Below are 18,720 nucleotides of genomic sequence, written 5' to 3'. Positions count from 1 at the left end.
CCACAGGCATGCACCTTCCCCCAGGCACCCTTCCTTTCCCTCCCTACAACTTCCCCCGCCCAGGAAAGTCCGGCAAAGCTTCCTTCCTTCCTCCGGGAAGCACATCTATCCAGGGCAGGTTCATCCCCGGCAGCCACACAATGGCCCTTATCAGCCATGGAGCCAGGCGCAGAGACCCAGCACACACCAAGTCTCGCGTATTTCCTGTTTCCACTCAGTGGTCAGGGCTGGACCCATAGCTGCCATATCCTGACTGGGGCCAAAAGGAGGGTGAGCGCTCCCCCTCCCCTTTCCCGCCTCTCAATCACGGCTGGATTCGGCCCTCCCAGGGTGAGGAGGGGCCCTACAACAGTGGGCAGGGGTAGGAGTGTGGGGAGACTCAAGGGCAGGAGGGGGAGAGGCCACGCCCCAGGAAGGAGGAGCCAGGGCTTTATTCATCAGGATGGAATCCTATAGGAGTTTACAAAGGGGAGGTAAAGATATTGGAGTTTTGTTTTTGCAAAAATTGTTCTTTCACAATAACCTTGTGAATAGGTACATTATTTGTATTTTACAGACAACTGAGAATCATTTATGTTCGTAGCAATGGAACTCTGATTTGAACCCAGGTCTCTTGACTCCACTCCCGTGTTTCTCCTCCAGCCAGGGCACCACAGCTGACAGCGAAACTTTGGCGGGATCACATCACTTTTTTGAGCCTTGGTTTCCTCATGATGGTTGTGCATGTGTGTATGGGGGGGCCCTGGGCTACCTCAGGTGTGTGCACACTGGGGACAGGGATGGAAGTTACCATGGGGGAGTACACCGTGGAAGAGGACCTGAGAAGAGATGGTAATCTTTTGGCCAGCTTAGCCTAGGGACTCAAGACTAGGGTGTGAGTGAGTTGAGGGTGAAAGTCCCTCTTCCCTGAGAACTTAGTTCCTAGAAATGCAATCTACTCAACAGTAGAGTAAAATGAGATCCAACAGCACAGGTGGCATGCACACTGGGCCTGGGACCAGGGGGCCATCACCCCATTCTCATCTGGACCACATCTGCCAACCTCAGACACAGAAAGCTGAGTCTGGATCCACAGGGCCCTTGACCCTGGAGTCTAGCAAGGAATCACCATCCAAGTATCCTCCAGCCTCCCACCCCCATCATGAGAGGTCACACACAAGTATAAAAGCCATGTTTGTAATTATCCCCCAATATAACCAACACAGAACAGCCAGCCATGGCCTGCTAGAAGCTAGGGGGACAGTTCTTGACATGGGTGACCTGTGGGGTGAAGTATAGAACATAGAGCTACTGAGGCGACCCTCAGCATAGGTAGCAGGATGGGCACGGCAATCACAGAGCAGGCTCCCTGAGGTGTTTTCTTTTGGGAGAAGGGCCACTGAGTCACCACTGGCCAGAGGCAAGTGGTAGGAGGGGCAGGCCGTGTCCACACAGCCCCTGGAGAAAGCTCCTGGAAGTCCCCCAGGACCAGATCCTCCAAAGTGTTCTGATTCTGGCTCTCTTCTCCGTCTGAACCCACTTCTAGTTCCAGGGGGTCCAAAGACAAAAGCGGTTTCTGGCCAACGATTCCTGGCAAGGGTGGGAGCCCTGGAAAAGTCTGTGGCCACAGCTCTTCTGTCACCTGCCCACCTTTCACAAGAGGGAAGGGTGGAGGCCTGGAACTTGACCCGCCAGCAGAAGTCAACCTGGGTCCCTTCTGATTCTCTCTGCCTAGGCTCTGGAACTTCCACATCAGACTCCATGCAGGGGAGCAGGGGGAGGGGCTCGTGCTGGCATTAGGATCTCATCAACCTGCCCACAAACCCTATGTAGCAGCTGGGGTAGAAGAGCCCCTCCATGCCCCCTACTTAGACATACTGTTCCTGCTGGAAGCAAGGAGTCCAGGCCCTCTGCCCTTTCCTAAGGGGACAAGCAATGAGAAGCCCAGACTCCTGAAACCTGACACCATGTGTGCCAACCGGTTGACAGAGCCTGTACAAATGTGAGCATCTCCCTATTAGGCCGCCTGAGGCCCAGGATGGCATGACCAGAATGCAGGCCCATGCCAGATGGGGCATGTGCCTGGCAGGCCTGCTTGGGCAGGACTGGAAGTGGGAAGTGCGGGGTGTTGAGAAATGAGATGCAGGCTGGAGGATCCTTCCCACGTCCGTGGACTTTCCTCAAGTCTTCGCTGTTGACAAACTTAGCTGGTTTCACTCGCATCTCAGCAACAAAAATCTGTATTTAAGCGGCCAGTGCTAGAGATCTGGACTGGAGAGAGCAAAGAGGCAGGCTGGAGCTCATTCTGGGAGGTTGGTGTGTGGAAGGTGCTTGGCTGCCTCCTCAGGGGCCAGGCTGGGCCCCAAGCGCTCCTGGCAGTTGCAAGGCAAAGCTGGCTGCCAGCTCTGGCCTCCGCCCTGGATTCACTCTTATCCCGGCTCAGAACCATGGTTGGGATTCACCCAGTGAGTCCTCCCCAAAGAAGGAGTGGGGCCGGATCTGCAGGGGTAAAACAGGTAGTGAGCAGAAGGGGGAAGAGCAGGCCCTTCCCCACACGTTTCCATCACTCCCATTCTCCATCAGATGGGGATCCCCAGGTGCTGGATGGTTCATAGGCCTGTGGCCTTGGAGAACCCCATGATGGGCTCAAGTCCTCTGTGATACTGCTAGCCTTCCCCCCACCAACATTCCTTACCTGGAAGGATTTGCTTATCCCCACCACAGAATGCAGACTGTTGCTATAATAACACAGGAGAAACTGATCCTCCGTCTCAGGGATATCCCTGGTGTTGATGTATACCTGGAGGGGAGGATGGACAGGAATGCGGTCAGCTCCACAATCCTGGGCCCCACCCAGTTTACAGGGACAAGTTGTCCAGACGTCTTTTCCTTCCAGAAGATGGAGAAGTGCTGAAGCAAGCCCACCTGCTGGAGATGTGGAATACCTGACTCAGGAAGGGGGGCAGGTACCTGGTTCGGCCCGTCGCTGAAGGAGACCTGGTTGTCCCTGACCCAGACATAGGACACGTAGTCATTTATGTGGCGCAGCCCCACCTGTGGGAGAGGGGATAGGGGCAGTCAGTAGTCTGGGAGGACATGGGACTTACAGCAGGTCCTAAGGAGAGAATGGTCTCATTTCTGGAGTTGGCTATCATATGATGCCTACCCCCTCCCCTCACCGTCAGCCCCCAGGTGGGCAAAGACCTCTGAGGTAGGTGAGCTGCTCAGTTTCTATGCCCAGCTTCTGTGAGTCTCCAGGAAGGATAAGCCAGGGCTGATGAACTCCCCTGGCTCACCCACCACGTCACCTTGTACAGTCCAATCCAGTCCCAGGGGCTGCTGACGAAGTCCGCGGTCAAGGAGTAGCTGATCAACATGTCATCCTCCATGGTCCACAAGCCCTCAGGTATCAGGATGACCAGAGGAGCAGACATCAATGGCTTCAGCTACACACAAGGGTGGGTAGGGGGTTGAAATCCCATAGCAGCACTCCCTTGGAGGGGACTGTCCTCACTGGGCCTTTCCAACATGCCAGGGTCAGTGGAGGGAGGGAGGCACCGAGGGGATGGGCATCAGACTTTGGCTGGCCAAATGGAGAGAGAAAAGGCCAAAGGCTTCTCAGATGGAAGACAGGGTTGAGAGCCAGGTGGGTAATGTAGGAAGCTAAGTTCTGAGGAATGAGGCTGGGGGAGTTGCTGAGGGGTTTAAGAAGCTCAGCAGCTACTCTTTGGCCTCCAGGGCTCCTGACCCAAAGGCCCAGATCCAATTTTGCAAGGGTGAGAGCAGCTACAGGAATGTGGAAGGGCACGACAGAAGAAGGATAGAAAAACTAGTGTGAAAAGGTGAAGGCTGAGGGGCAGCCAGCAGCTTGAAGGTGAATGCTGCCTTGGTCATTAGATGGCAAGATACAGGATGGAGGGAGATTCTGGAAACTTGATCCAGATAAGTGTAGGTCAATTAAAAGGAAGTCCTACTTCACACAGTAGGTAATAAATGTAATGGAAGTCACTAGCCCCAAGGGAGAGTACCAAGAGGAAATGGAAACCTATTCACAAAGGGTTTGAACATGTTTTTGACAGATGCAGGCAGACACAGCTCCTAGGAACTGGGATACCTGACCTGGGAGGAAAGGCAATCATGGCCTCCCGCAGGCCTCCCCTGGGGATTAGCTGACATTAGAATCCAGGCTGGAGGATCTGGGGATGTGGCCTAGCAGCCCAGAAGTTCACCTCCAAGTCAAACGTGCCGGTGACAGGCTTATGGTCACTAATGCTGTACATCATGTGGCTGACGTAGCTCCTCAGAGTCAGGCAGAAGTGGGGGTCCGGCAGCTTGGAGATGTCAGGGCCAGCCTGGGGCTGCCGCTTCAACCTCCACAGGATGCGGTCGGTCCACGCAGGTTTGCGTTTTTTCTCACTGGGGGTGGGAGACAGGAAGAATAAGGGGAGAAGAAAGAGTCAGCACGAGAGCAGGAAGGCACCCCCAGCTTGCTAGAGCCTCTAACACCAGGGTCTCCCAGCCAGTCAGGAGGCCCTTGGGCCAAAGCTGGAATGAGCAGGGCAGTAGGCAGGTGTGTACCCATTGGAAGTTAAGATTTGGATTTTGGCATCAGACCTGAGCTTGAGTTGGCTTCCCCAGTTACTAGTGTGACCTTAGAGAAAGGGAAGGGAAGCATTTATGGAGGTCTACTACGTGTCTGAGATTATCCTGTTATTATTCACTCTTTACAGGTGGAGGAACTGAGGCTTAGAGGAGAAGTAACTTTCCGAAGGCCAGAGAGATAATAAGTGGTAGAGCCAGGATTCAAGGGCAGGCAGCAGGACCAGAGCATGTGCTCTTAATCACCATGCCAACTTTCTGAGGCCTCAGTTTCCTCATCTGTAAAATGGAGATAATAATAGTGGTTACCTCCTGGGGTTGCTGAGATGATTAAATGAGATTAAGCAAATAAAATGCTCAGCGCAGTGCCTGGGACCACGTAAGCACTCAGCAGACAAGAGTCAAGTGCGAGACCTCCCGCCTGCTGTTCACGTATCAGCTTCCCTGAGGAACGGGAGAGACGCTGTACAGTCCCTGAAGGCAAGACGGCTTTCCTCCTCTTAGGTACCTGAAGCTGCTCAAAGACCAGCAAGTCTCAAACCCCTAACCCAGCCCTGCCCAAGGAGCCACAGGGGCTTTCTCTGAGATCTTCTGGGGCCCAAATGGAGAGTCTTGGAATTGGCAGGGGTGGAGGGTGGAGGGTGGAGGGAGGGGGAGGACAGTTTCTGCTTCTGGATTCCTCCTTCCTGCATAGGCTCCCTTTTCTTGAATGAACCCAAAGAATGGTAAAGTCTGACCAGATGACTCCCTATTTTGAAACCTTTAAGGAATCTTCAGTGGCTCCAGAATAAAGTTCAAGTCCCCAAGAATGGCTCTTGAGGTGCTCAGGAGTCTGACCCCACCTGTCCTACCCCATCTTTTCAACACTTCCCCAGACCCTCCCCACTCGGACAACTCTCTCAAGCTTCTAGATTTTTGCTCTGCCAGTTTTGGCTGCCTAGAACACCTTCTTCACCTGGGAGAGGCCCAATTCCAATGCTGCCTTTGCCATAAAGCTGACCATGACCTCACCTTTCTGCTTCCAAAACAGTTTATACCAGTATTTACATAATTGTATTTTATTGCAATTTTCCATTTTCCAGGCAACATATCAGTTAGTGTGTGAACTTGGAAGGCATACACTGGCTTTTGGAGCCGCCTTTGCATCCTCAGCTGGAACAGGGACTGGCATATATTAGCTACCCAATAACTGCTTATAAAATCCAAACAAACTAAATACCCAAGTTCGATTGCTCTCCTCAGAAATGTCCATCTGACCTTAATGGATACAGTCTCACATCCTTGTAATCAGTTTGAAATGCTATTTTGGTTTTCTGTTTTATTCAATTACTATTTTATACAAATATTTCCAATGTACCGTTGTCACTTCAATAGCAATACAGTATTCCAGAATACTGGAGTGGAAAGGCAGGATGGCATCCTGGCAAACTCAGACTCTAGAATCAGGGACCAGTTGGGAGAAGGTTCTGCCTTGCTAATTAAGAGCTAAATAGCCTTGGGCAAATGACTTCACTTCTCTAAGCCTCAGTTTCTTCAACTGTAAGATGGGGGTGATAAGAGTGCTTACTTCAAAGAGCAATTGTGAGGATTAAATAAACGTGTGTCTAGGGAGTGGTCAAGAAGTAGAAACTTGGGCCAAACCACACTTGGCTTGTTGGCTGCTTGGGTGGTTTCCAACTTTTCACTCTTCTGGCATCAGAGAACATCTGCATGTGGTATTCCCATTCTAGATGACAGACACTGAATCCACCTTTAGACATTTAGTGCCTAGCAATGCTTCAAACTTGGTAATGATTACCTGAGCTAATACACCATTCTCTCTTTTAAAGCATTCTCCCTCCCTAACTTCCCTGTTACGGTAAAGAGCCCTTGCTTGCAGCCCCGTGAAGATCATTCCCTAAGTCCCAATCACAACCTGCCTCTCCTTCCTCCTCAGCACCTCTCAGCCTGCACCTCTTCTTCCTCCCCCTTTCCTGCTCCAGGCCCATCACCAGACATCTGCACTCTCCATTCTTTCAAGAGATTTAGTGTGCCTGTATTATATGCCAGGTGACCAGGGATACGCCGAACAGGATTGACAAGGCCCTCAAAGAGCTTATGCTTGACAACCAAAAGACAAGAAACAAATGAGCAAAGACACATGCGTATACATTAAATTTTACACATATTCTCCTAGTTCCCCATTTCTAATAACAATAGCTAAAAATTGGGTGAGTCCTTCTGTGTGCCAGGCACTGGGACAGGTGCCTCAGACTATTCTAATCCTTCAATCAATCCTGCGTTATAGGTCACGTTTTTCTCCTTCTACAGGAGGACACTGAAGCTCAGAGACCAGCCTGTCCAGGTGGGAGCCAGATGCTCACCCAGGTCTACTGACTGTGAAGCCTGGCTTCCTTCCTTTGCACTCTACCATCTCCTCCAACTTGCCTTGCCCAGAATCCATTCACAGCAGTAAGAACTGTCTCACACTGCACATCACCAGAGTGGAGTCCCACTAATGCTTTTTGGCCGAATAGCTGTGATTTAGGAAGAGAACTGTTTCTGAAGAGGAGTTAGTATGCTTTCTACTTCCAAAAATTAAAACCAAGTAGCTGGGCAAGATTCTCTTAACTTTGAGTCTAGAAAATGGAGTCACTATTCTGACCCTAAAATTGTGATATGCCTAGTTTATGGTCTGAAAGTACTTTTTCCCTTTGGCTCCCTGTAGAAGAGTTCTGTTTTTAAGGGTCTCATTGAACTCTGGACCATGGTTAACATGACAAGCACCTGAGTCTTTGGGGTACAAATGGGGCATAAATCTTGACTTGATCATAATATTCTCAGCTCATTGCCTAGCAGAGATTGACTAGGTTCATAATGTTAATTGTAACAAAACCCTATTGCCAAACCCTGATTCTAACAAGAGTTCCCATTCCCAGCCTTTCCACCCTCCCCTGTAATGGAGCTGGCTGCGTTTCTCATTACATCTTGGCTCGGGGATGCTGCAGTGGCTGGGCAAAGCTGCATACCATGCCCTGCACACCATTCACCCAGAATCTCTCTGTGTAGCTGGGACAGGTCAGGTTCTCAGCTGGGTCAGGCTCTGGACTCAAGGTGCCTCATCAGTGCTGCTGACTGGAATGCCCGCCCTGCTCCTTTCTGCCAAACTCTTGCCTCATTCAAAGCACTTCCCTTGACAACAACTCTGATCAACCCCTCCTGGCTTCAGCTGCCCACCTCCTTCCCATTCGCTCCAATCTCCTTTGGCACTTTCGGACAGAGTTTAGAAATCTTTTCTTGGCCACCTCCTGGGCTTGATAGTGTTTGTTTGAATCTTTTTGCCATGGGCGAGTCCCCTACTAGACTGACTGCTCCTTAAATACAATGTTTTCTCCTTTTGTCCTCTCAGGCTCCCAATTCAAATGTGTCAGGCAGGCACGGAGCTACATACCAGGGATGGTCATAAATCAGAGCTATTCTCTGCTCCCTGGGCACTCATAGTACAGCAAGAAAGGCATGCTATGCCTTAAAAGCACCACGGAAAGCAGTGTGTGCAAGGTCTGGAGGCAGCATAAGGACGGGGTAGAGCTTGCAAATTCAACAGGGGAAAATCAGGGAGGGTTCCCAGCTGAGATGATGTCTCAACTGGGTTTAAAGATGATCAGACAGGAATGTCTCTGTTCCCCAGGGGGGCTGCCAGCTGCATCTGTATCCTGGCCCTTGGCAGGGAATATTTCAGTTATGATGTCCCCCTATAATGCCCAAACATTCCATTTCCTGGGCTCCAGGCAAGGGGAAACAGTACTGAAAGCTCATTGTCTGGAATCACACAGACTTGAGTTCAGAATCTCACTCAATCACTTAGTTATTTTGTTGCTATCTTACTAAGATATTCCCTGAGACTCAATTTCCTTATTTGTAAAAGGTCAATAAGAATAAAATCTACCGAATGTGGTTAAGAATTAAGCCCTTTGCACGATGCCTGGCACACGATAAATGCTTAATGACACTGGTCACAATGAGTTATTATGCTAAGTATCTGCCTCCTTCTTAATGAGCATTTGCTGTCCCAGCCCTGCGTTCCTTTTTGCTGCAACCAGCAAGACTGGCTGTGAATTCTGAGGCACTGGGGCCTAGAGGAATGCACTATGGGCTACAGAGTGCAGAGAAACAGGTCTGAGCCCCATTCCACTTCTCTATCTGAAGAAGTCTCTTAACCTCTCTGAGTTCTACCCACTGTCAGCCCCTGCCAACTCCAGCCCACAGCAGCTTGCTGTTTGCAAGGACTGTCCTGTCTCCTGTTGCCCTCCCTACCATATTCCAGGGCAAAGGGATACCTGGCCATGCTGCCTGTCAGCAGCTCTCTCTGTGCTAGAAAGTGAGGTTTAGAAGTCAATTGGTGGAAGGTCCCAGCCCTCATGGCCTCAATCTGTCCCTCCGAGGCTTTCAGCTTCCACAATGACTTCCATTTCCAACGGATGGCTGGGGAGACTGGCAGGCTCCCTGCAAGCCTCTCTCTGCCTGTGGGCTCTGGGGCTGGGATTTCTCCATCTTCCTAGAGCTGTGGACCTGGGCCACCCAGCCAGCCAGAGCCTGCCCTCTTACCTCCTTTCCTGCCTGCTCCGTTGCCCAGGCTGGGCCCTGTCACCAGTGCTCACTGCCTCTTCTTATGTGGACTGCCCTAGCCATGACCCCATCCCCTCTTGCTCCATACTCCTGAAATGGCTCCCTTTTCCCCCCTCCTTGATGAGAACGCTTTGGCCCTGCCATACCACTTTCAGCACTGTGCCTATAGTTCTACGTCTTGCCTTGGCCAGACTGCAGAGATACTACTCACCCCTAAATACTCAGAGGCCTGGGCTGCCCCAGTGGAAACAAAAAAGTATCACAACTCATAGTTTTGTCAAATAAATTTTGGTCCTTATATTAAATTGGGTCAGGGATCTGTTGCCAGGATGTCTTTTGCCTCTTGCTTAAGTCCCAGGTTTTGGTGTTTACCTGGCCTCTTCTCAGCTTCTCAGAAAGGTGTTCAGCAAAACTACCACTTGAAGATGTGAATCCAAAAGTAACAACAGCAGTTGTCACTGAGTGCACATGAGGTGCCAGGCATTGGGAAAAGCATAAGCAAGGTGCCATTCAGTCCTGAACCCCATGACGTGGGTACTGTTATCATCCCCGTTTTATAGATGACAGAACTAAGGCTTAAATACTTTGTCAAAGGTCATACAGCTGATGAGGGGCAGAGCTGGGCTTCTAACTACTATATGCACTATCTGTGTATTGTTTCCCACAAAATTCTTCTCTGACTACTACTACATTTTTCAATAGTCCTGACCCACTGGCAGACCAGGGCAGGGGTACTTACTACCATTAACTGGCTGAGCTTAGCTTTCTGCCCTGTCTGGGGACCAAAGGGCCCAAGCAAGTGGGAGCAGGAGTTCCCACAACTCCTACTTACAGTCCCTCCAAGTCAGGACTCAGCCGTCCACCCCCAACTCTGGCCCTGCCTTCTCCCTCCCGCCCCATGCCCAGACCCCCGCCTTCCCGCTCTGAAGACAATCTGGGTCAGCTCCCACAGCTAGTGCTCCCCAGAGCTGCTGGCTGTTTCTATTCCTGCTTCCTGACACTTCTATTCTGAGGCAGCTCCCACTGCCACTAGGACCAGCACAATCTGACTTTCTAAGCCTCCTGGCCCCTCATCTTAAGCACATCTATTTCCTCCCCAGAGGATAACTCCAGATCTGTGGCAGGTTGGTCCCCTCCTTGTGGGGCTTCCTCACCTGGTGTCATAGTTGTTGGTGTTCCTATCGAACTTGTATGTGGGCGGGAAGAGCAGAGGGCCTTCCTGAAACTCCCGGAGCAGCAGGTCATGTCTCTTGGTAATGCTGAGCTGTAGAGAAACGCACAGTCCCCATCTCCCAATAATCCCAACCCAATGGCCCAGCGCCACTCTCTAGGCAAGGGATCTGTGCGTGCTATCAGGAGTGGGGCAAGAGTCAAGCAGCACCACTCCACTTCCTCAGTGCCCCACGGGTAATCTCACCACTCCCCAGCCCCTCTCCTGCCCAGGAGAGCAGGTGCATCTTTTTGGAAACATTACCCCACAGTCTAGGGGAAGCAGCTGCCTGCCACTTTCCAGTTCCTTGACTAAAGGGACCAGGCTTTGAATTCCATCTCTCTGGGAGCCACTAGCAGACGTGTGTCAGAGGGGATGCTGGGTTAGCCAGGGTCCCCCAAAGGGGTGGTATCTTTTCCTCCAGGAGGCAAACAAGCCTGAGGATGGGAAAGATGACAGGCAAACGCTCCTCAACAGCTCCAGAACCTGGCAGGTGGCTGCTCAAAGACAAGGAGGCAGAGGATGAGGAGGTAGGGACACAATGCCCCACTTGCCCCCTATTCTAAAGCATGCCCAGTGGCTGCACCCCAGCTCCTCCAGGTGAGGACCAGGCACTGACAGGATGGGTTGCCCCAGCCCAGGTTTGAAGCCCTGCAACACTCCTCCCTGCCCGGGAACATGGACTTCTGAGGCCCGGGGGTGGAGAACAGCCACTAAGAAATCTGACAACTCCCCTCACACTTGTTGGGTCTCCACCATGGCCTTACATCAACCCCCTGGACCCTCCCCACACTTGATACCTGATCCTTCTCCCAAAGGTCACTGAAGCACCGACTTTTTATGGATTCCCGAACAAAGTGCAACCCAAAGTCCTCAATCCGGAAGTTCATGTCTCCGAACCAGAAAATGAGGCTTTAGAAAGAAAGGAGGGCAGCCTGAGGGTTTGTGATGAAGTCAGAGGGAAGGCAGGAGTAGCAGTGGCTCAGGCCTGCTCAGTCCAGGGGCTATGGGGAGAGAAACGCTCAAGGGGGCAGGTGAGAAGCCAGATGCCAGGGGATCAGGAAAAGACATGCCAAAGAGACCAGCTCAGAGGGGCATGTGGCCAATATGGAGCAAGCTCTAGCCCTTCCTTCCTCTACCTCAACTGGCTACTGGTAAAGGCTGAAAAACAGCCCTGTGATGACCTCAGGAACCACAAGTTTCTTGACCTGGGATGTTCAGAAGTGTGGACTTTCTAGCTAGAACAGAGGGGCTAGAAGAATGGGGTGGTCTCCAAACCTCAAACAGGTAAATCTAAAAAGGAGAGCAGATGCGGCCTCAGGGAAGGGACTGGGAAAGGGAGGGAGAGGGAACACAAATTGACTGTGGATGGGAAGCAGCTACCAAGTAGAGGACACCAGCCTGGAATGGCATGGGGGAGAGGGCAGGCTGCATTTGCAGCACCATGCTCACTCATGGTCCAGGATGTTGGGGATATCTTGCCCCTCGAAATTCTGCATCTCTAGGATCCGGTCAAAGTGTTCCAGCCGCTGGTCATTGTTGGCCAAGTGAGGGGGCAGGTGGCAGTTGATGATGCTGACGTGGTAGCCATAAAGCTTCAAGCAGGTGTTGACGCCCCCTTTGTTTCCCTAGTAAGACAGGTGGGTAGAAGGGTGGGAAGCTGCTCTGGGTTGGACACACCTTTCTTTTTCCATCCTGGGTCTGAAGTGAGATAGTCTCATCTCCCCCAGCATCCTGCAGGACCAGACACTCAGTTTCCCAGCTCATCCAGCCTGAGGACGCAGGGATACGAAGACCCTCTGGGGCAGGATAATGAGTGGAAGACACAGGCCTGGACAGAGTGCTAAGATTCATTTCACTCCTTTTCATTTGCCTGGCTCTAAAGCTCCCAGACCTTCCCAGCCCAGTGAAAGGAGACCTTCCCAGCTCATGGCTCAGACAACAGCTCAGTTCTTACCCAGTACCCGAAGAAGCCAGTGGGGGTGGATTTGGTAGAGAGGATCTGGATAAAGGGCAAATGCTGATGCTTGGCAAAGACCAGTAAGAGGAGCCCCTGCATACGGACAGAGGAGACCTGAAGAAAAGAGGGACAACGGTGATTCATTTTGTTTCCACCAGGCCCTGTGCTAGGTGTTCAAGGGAATCCTGAAACGCACAGAGTGCCCAGCCCTGGGGTCTACGGTTTGAGTCTCAGAGTTGGACTCCTTTCGTTTTCTCCTCTCAGCTGCCAAATGATGCTTTCTGGGAAGGAACAGGTTTCAGTTTCTGCCCCTGGGTCAGCCCCAGCACCACGCCCGCCTATGGGGCTCTTCTTGCTGACGGCCCTCCTGAGACACTGGGCACTTGGGCTGCCAGCCCTGCTGGCCAAGGGCCTCAAAGAAGAAAGTGGCTACAAGGAGAGTGGCGAGGGGCACTGGCTTTGATGTTAGTCAGATCAGGGTTCAAATTCTGGTTCTGACTCTTAGTATTGGATACTGGGCAAGTCTCAGCCTATTTTCTCATTGATAGAGCAAGAACAACATCTGTCTCATAGCTGTTGTAGGTTAACTGGCAGCTATTATTTTTAGGTTTAAGGATTTTTAAAAGTAAATGCAGGGAAGGAGCATGAGGGAGCCTTCTATATCCTGATTTGGCTTGACAGTAATGTGGATGTATACATATATGTAAAAATACAAGCTACACACTTAATATTCACACATTTTCCTGTACACGTTATACCTCCATTTAAAAAAATTAAATAAATGCCCCTTCCCCCTCATCACCACAGCCTGTGGGCAGCCGGCTGTCCATGAAGAAAATGTAGAGGGGTGGACAGTGAGTACAGAGGACACAGGCTTGCAGGTTGGGGAGAATAGCCTACATCTACTGAAATGCTTTGTAAACACTACCTCATCTAATTCTCACTCCAGCCCTGTAAGAAATCACTGCCCCCACTTTCCAGGTGAGGGAAGTGAAGCTCAGGAAGGTTAAGGAAGTGGTAGGACTACCACTAACATCAAAGGACTGGGACTTACAAAATTCCCACTACCTGAGCCCGTGGGGGCTGGCGTGAGAATGGGCCACGGCAGTGACCCTCTCTCTCAGGATCAGGCCGTCCAAGTCCACCACTTGAGAAGCTGTTTCCGGAGCATGAGGTGCAGAGGCCAAGGAGGAAATCCCCGGGTGGGGAATGTGTACTAGGCCTTCCAGGAATTATGAAACCTGATCCCACAGGCCAGGGAGCCCTGGTGCAGCAGTCAAAGCAGGGGTAACCCCAAACGCAGGACTGAGTGAGGGAGGAGTTAGAACCTAGGGTTGGGCAGAGATTACTGAAAGTGTATCCTCAAGCCTTCCTCCCCAGTGTTCTCTCTCTCTCCTATTTACACCCATAAGGGAGGGTGGAAGTAGGGGAATGTGTGGTATGTGAGGGGTTGACTCCCAGGATCAGGACATAAGCCAGGGAACTGATAAAGATTCTGGAAGAGTTTCAAGCTTAATCGTAACTCATTGAGCAGGTTTGGGCTACTGAGCTCCATGGCAAAGGCACCAGTCTACTTTGTAAAGGAGCAGGGAAGTGCAGGTGGAGGATGGGGTCAGGGCAGGGCAGAGTTAGACTGGGAGAAAGGGTGGGACTGTGGGGAAAGGCAGGAGACTTCTAGGGGAAAAGGAAATGAAGTAGGAGGAGCTACGGAAGGGACTGGGGGGAGGTGGCTGGGAGCCCTGGAGCAGGCCAAGAGGATAAGCCTCAGGCTTCTCATCTATGGCTAGCAAATCCCCATCCAAGGAACTCCCCTCCACCCCAGTTCTTGGCTAAGAGAAAGAGGGGCATCCGCTTTGGGTTCCAGGACATCAGACTGGCCTCCTGACCTTGGGAGCCTGCATGGGTAGAATGGTTTGAATCCCTGCCACAAGCTAATTTCCTTGGCTCAATTCCATTCTACCAATCCTCTGCCAGCCAGCCAAAGCACAAGGGGGCCTGCACCTTTGAGAAGGGAATGGGTAGTGAGAGAAAAGTGGTTCTGCCCTCCAGAGAGGATCCAGCTCCAAGTCTGCAGGAAGAGGACTCTGAGTTTGATTTGGAGGGAGCCAAGGGCTCAGGGGCAACATTTTCTAGCCTCAGCAGCAGGACTAAACCTGTATTCTCTCCTCAGAAGGGCACACAGCGCTTGCCCCAACATCCTCAGGCTAACTAGGGTAAAAGAATTATTCTGTTTGGTCCAGAAGAAACCTGGTCACCCAGGGAAGGGTAGAGAGGGAATTCTGGTGTTTCCAAGAAGCACAGCACTTGTGCTCTGAATGGGAGTGTGTTTCATCCCTCAGGTGTGCAGGGCAGAAACAAGGCAAAGAGCTATCAACCTAGGGTCTTCTTGTGGGTTCTACAGTCTAAAGATTCCCCAAAGTACACTGGTCCCTCAGCTTGAGAACATTTTCTTCCACAACTACGTGCCCTCCCCAAAACCCAGGACCCGAGGAATTTGAGGTACATATCCTCTATGATCAGAGGACACCCTGATACCAGCAGGCTAGCCATGGGGTCCTTGCCAGCCTTAGCGCTCACCAGTATAGCAGTAAAACACAGTGCTTAATAATTACAAAGTTTGAAAGACCTGGATTCAAATCCCAGATAGCCTATGTGACCTTGGGAGGCAACCTCTCTGAACCTTAGTTTTAGCTGTAAAATACTTATATTTCAAGAAGGTTATGATTTTTAAATAATGCATGTAAAGAGCTTATTTATAATCCTTAACACTAAGTAAGCACTTGACACAAGGTAGCAATTATTTATTACACTCAGGGATTTCAGGCTGGGTGTGAGAGCAGGCTGGGGGTGGGGTAGGCACTGTGGAGTTAATAAACCCTGCTGCACCTTCCCGAGGGAATTCACTCAATCTGAAAAATATCAAAGTGTTAAACCCCTGGGGTCCCAGCCCAGCTCCAGCTACCTTTGGAAAGCAACAAGGCAGGCAGGAGCTCCAGGGAGCCAGGTGCAACTGAGGCTTAAACCTTTAAATAAATGGGAAACAGAATGAAAGCCTGAGAGTGGGAGTAAGAGAAACACATTGGATCAAACAACTGGGGGTTAGTGACAAGAGGTGGGACACATTTCCCAATCATCCATGAACTTGTCAGTTACCTTGATGAAGCTCAGAGGGGAAAGCACATCCATGAAGAAACTGCTCCATGGGTCTTCAAAGGCAGTGTCAGAAAGAAGGCTCATGATCCCACAGTTCATTTCCTGCAAACTGACCATCCCAGGTCAGAGGCTCTACCCCTGGCCTGGAGGGGACTGCCTCTGCCACAGACTCTTAGAACTACCCTCACCAGACTTTCAGGCCCTGGGTTCTGATGACCATGATGACCAGCTCCCTCCCCTGGCTGTTGGTCTTCAACTCCTTGCCATTGCTGATCCAGGACAAGAGACACTTGCCTGGCCCCATGCAGGCTGAAAGCTCCTAGCCTTCAGGCTCCAGTGAGGAAGGACAAGTTACAGAGATTCCCCACAAGGCTAACGTGGGGCTGCTCAGACTTATCTGATCTCAGATATAGGGGTGGGTGATGGGGACTTGCAGACACCTACCCAATGATGTATATGTCCAGATTCAGGTTCTGGTTGTTCAGCTGAAGCAGGTCATTGAGATCCGGAGGGGGTGCTGCTGAGGCCACATTCCATGTCACAACATGTATGCTGCGGAAAGGATGAAAAGGGAGTCGTGGAGGAAGGAGAACAAAACCTTGTCCAGTTAATGGAAAGGAGTCTAGGACTGCTAATGGCAGCACCACGATCCAATGCATTTATAGTGGGAAATGCGAGTTTCTGTATCTGAAGCCTTTCGTCTTCACCTTCATCCCCTGAAGCAGGAAATCCAAACCCTGAATTAGCTCCTCTATGTAAGCTCACAGTGGCCCACACCTGGTAGGACTAGTGGTGCTTACATGAAGAGAAATGCCAAAGGGGACCCAAAAGTTTCTGGGTCAGGCAAGGGAAGCTGATGGATATCCAAGAAGTCCACCAGCTCCAACAGCTATCCCAACCTCATCAATCATCTATGGCCCAATCAGCAATTTCCCAACTCATTACTCAACTCAGGGGTTCCTGAGACCACCAGAGAGATCCTGGAGGTTGTTTTCACCTTGTGAGAGACCTCAGCAGAACAAGGACAGGGAAATTTCAAAAGGAACAGATACCAACCCCATTCCTTTCCTCACTTCTTCCTCACAGATCCCCAGAGCACACAGATTCTGCAAAGCACTTTAGGAAGCCTAAGGAACAGGTTTCTCAACGTCTCTCTTAAGAAGCTACCCTCTTGGGGGAAAATTCATCAATTAGATAACATTCTCACCTCAGCTTCCAACAAGCCCTAGGGAAGCAACAGCACTAAATCAGCACTGGATCCTTTAGGAGGGTTAGCAAAAGAGACTTGGAGTTCTTTTTAACTGAATTGTCCCAGAAACACACCAAGGAAGCCTCAGATTGTGCTGAGTACTGAGCAGACAGTGGCTGCAAACCCTGCCAAAACCAAGAACAGCCACCAAGTCATGCCTGATTCCTAGATTATCCAGAGCATGAGGAAAGCTACCTGCAGTAGCGGAAGATTTATAATGGGAGAGAATACAGGGAGGTGGGAGAGGAGGAGAGGGGAAGAAAAGGGCAGGATGTTCTCCACCAGATTTTGGACATCTCCACCAGACCTTGTTCTTGGAGGTCCATGTTCTAAAAAGCACGACTTGAAGAAATCCTTGGCCTGTTTAAAGCAACTTCCTGCCCCACCCTAAGAACATAAACAAAACAGAACAAAACCCACCTTCCCAGGCACTCAGCCAGAGCTTAAGTGCTTCATTTGTTTACGATCTCCCCCTGCCGTCCAACAGCGGATTAAGGAGGGCAGTCCTTTAACTCAGTCTCTTTGTTTTCCCAAGAGCCTGCTCGTATTGGATGGAACGCAAAAATCGGGGTTATTTTGCCCCTACTTTCAGGTCCCACGATTTAGCAGCAAAGCTTTGCATCGTGATCTGCACTAAGTTGGTGATTAATGTTGTTCTTTTAAAGAACAGGCATGGGACCAAGCTATGTTACCTCACTAAAGGATCTTATCTAAATCTGATTTCGGGAGGTCACAACAGGATCAGGCAGACCCCATGACATATCTGCTGATTAAAAGTAGGGACAATTTCTGTTGTAGCGCTTGGTGAGGGAATACCTTATTATTTTTAACTTCAATCAGCCCAACACGGCTGTCGATCCTCCAGATGCCAATTGGGACACCTGCTTGAGTGTCTCAGTAGGAGAGAGCTTGACGGCCTGAATTAAAGGGAGTTGGGGCGCGGGCCCAACATATAAGCCCCTCGACATTGGTCTGAAAGAATTCGGGGAGCCGTATTTTATCCCAGGGGAAGTTGGGTGGAAAGCTGCTTGGGTCACGCAGCTTCCGAACAAGAGGGAGGTATGTAGGCCAGGCCCCTTCTCTCCCAGTCTGGTTCCTCCCCCAGACCCGCATCCTCGATTGAGCCGGAGGAAGTGACCCCGCCCGGAGCAGTCTTCCTCACCTGAGCTTCCGGCCGCTAGACTCGACTGGCTTCTGCAGGTTCACGGCCGCCATCGTACCCACGCAGTGGCCCGGAAGGCTCCCGTCTCCCCACCCCACCCGGTCCTGCCCCGATCAACCCCTCGGACTGTAGGTCCCGGGCAACGCTCGCCCGATTGTTTTCCTTCCAGATTCAGACCCTCCGCCTCGGCTTCCGTAAGAGGCGGGTCTTGAGCGCACTGAGGGTTCTGGGTGGTGCGGCACCGGGGAAGAGGCGGGCCTCTCCAGGGAGCGCGAAACTGTGAGCGGCTGAGGGGATGAGAGAGGCTTAGGAGATCGTGGTGCGCAAGGGGCGTGTCTTCTTGTCATCAGGGCACGTCGCAACACCACCCCAAAAGCCGGGCGGTTGGGCTGGCCGCCGCCGCCGCCCGGTACGCACCAATCTCGGTTGCCGGCGGCTCCCGGGATGCTATACGCAAGGCCTGCCGGGAGGGATCGTCTTCCGGCGGAAGCCGCCGCCACGCTAGCGCGTGCCTCCTTGATCTCCTCTATGCACGTTATTTTTTGGAGGCTGCTGCTTGGCCCATGTTACGAATGACGAACCTAAGGTCTCAGAGCCTTGCGCTGTCTTCCCTCCAGTTTCCCATTGCCCAGAGACCCAAGGGGCAGAGGGCGGGTGGGAGTGGGTTTGTAGTCACCATCCTCCCGCTAATCCAGTTTTACAGGTAATTTCCCCAATTATCACGACACTCTCATGTGATCACTCCATTCTTAGTTCTTCTCTACTTCCACCTGCAAGTGTTAACGCTTTTCAAACTCATTGAA

General features: G+C 51.3%; 1 protein-coding gene across 4 annotated transcripts; it reads right to left on the bottom strand.

Annotated features, from left to right (window-relative positions):
• Positions 1-1,162: 1,162 nt before the first annotated feature.
• INPP5K (inositol polyphosphate-5-phosphatase K) lies at positions 1,163-18,575 on the bottom strand. Of its 4 annotated transcripts, XM_037807943.1 has the most exons (12): positions 17,918-18,561; positions 15,951-16,058; positions 15,507-15,615; positions 12,351-12,467; positions 11,846-12,021; positions 11,194-11,305; positions 10,338-10,447; positions 4,209-4,395; positions 3,288-3,425; positions 2,950-3,033; positions 2,675-2,779; positions 1,163-2,478 (listed from the first exon to the last, which is right to left on the bottom strand). In XM_037807943.1, the coding sequence occupies exons 1-12, from the start codon at positions 17,968-17,970 to the stop codon at positions 2,419-2,421; spliced, it is 1,359 nt and encodes a 452-aa protein (XP_037663871.1). In that variant the 5' UTR covers positions 17,971-18,561; the 3' UTR covers positions 1,163-2,418. The 4 variants fall into 4 exon arrangements, 3 of the variants coding, with proteins under 3 accessions (XP_037663871.1, XP_037663872.1, XP_037663873.1); XM_037807944.1 differs by lacking the exon at positions 12,351-12,467 and having other exon boundaries at positions 17,918-18,565; XM_037807945.1 differs by lacking the exon at positions 17,918-18,561 and having other exon boundaries at positions 15,507-15,608.
• Between the last annotated feature and the right edge of the window lie 145 nt (positions 18,576-18,720).

This window comes from Choloepus didactylus, chromosome 18, assembly GCF_015220235.1.
Source record: "Choloepus didactylus isolate mChoDid1 chromosome 18, mChoDid1.pri, whole genome shotgun sequence".
In the NCBI taxonomy this organism is placed as follows: domain Eukaryota; kingdom Metazoa; phylum Chordata; class Mammalia; order Pilosa; family Megalonychidae; genus Choloepus; species Choloepus didactylus.
Note: the sequence above shows the minus strand (reverse complement) of the source record. Positions and strands in the feature narration are given on the sequence as shown.

Bases quoted from the DNA above. Each gene is read 5' to 3' on its own strand.
- INPP5K (XM_037807943.1), bottom strand. From the start codon at position 17,970: ATGGCGGCCGTGAACCTGCAGAAGCCAGTCGAGTCTAGCGGCCGGAAG. The intron at 16,059-17,917 runs GTGAGGAAGACT...TCCTTTCCGCAG, and splicing joins TCTAGCGGCCGGAAGCTCAG to CATACATGTTGTGACATGGA. The intron at 3,426-4,208 runs GTGAACTTCTGG...CCTTGTGTGTAG, and splicing joins CCGGCACGTTTGACTTGGAG to CTGAAGCCATTGATGTCTGC.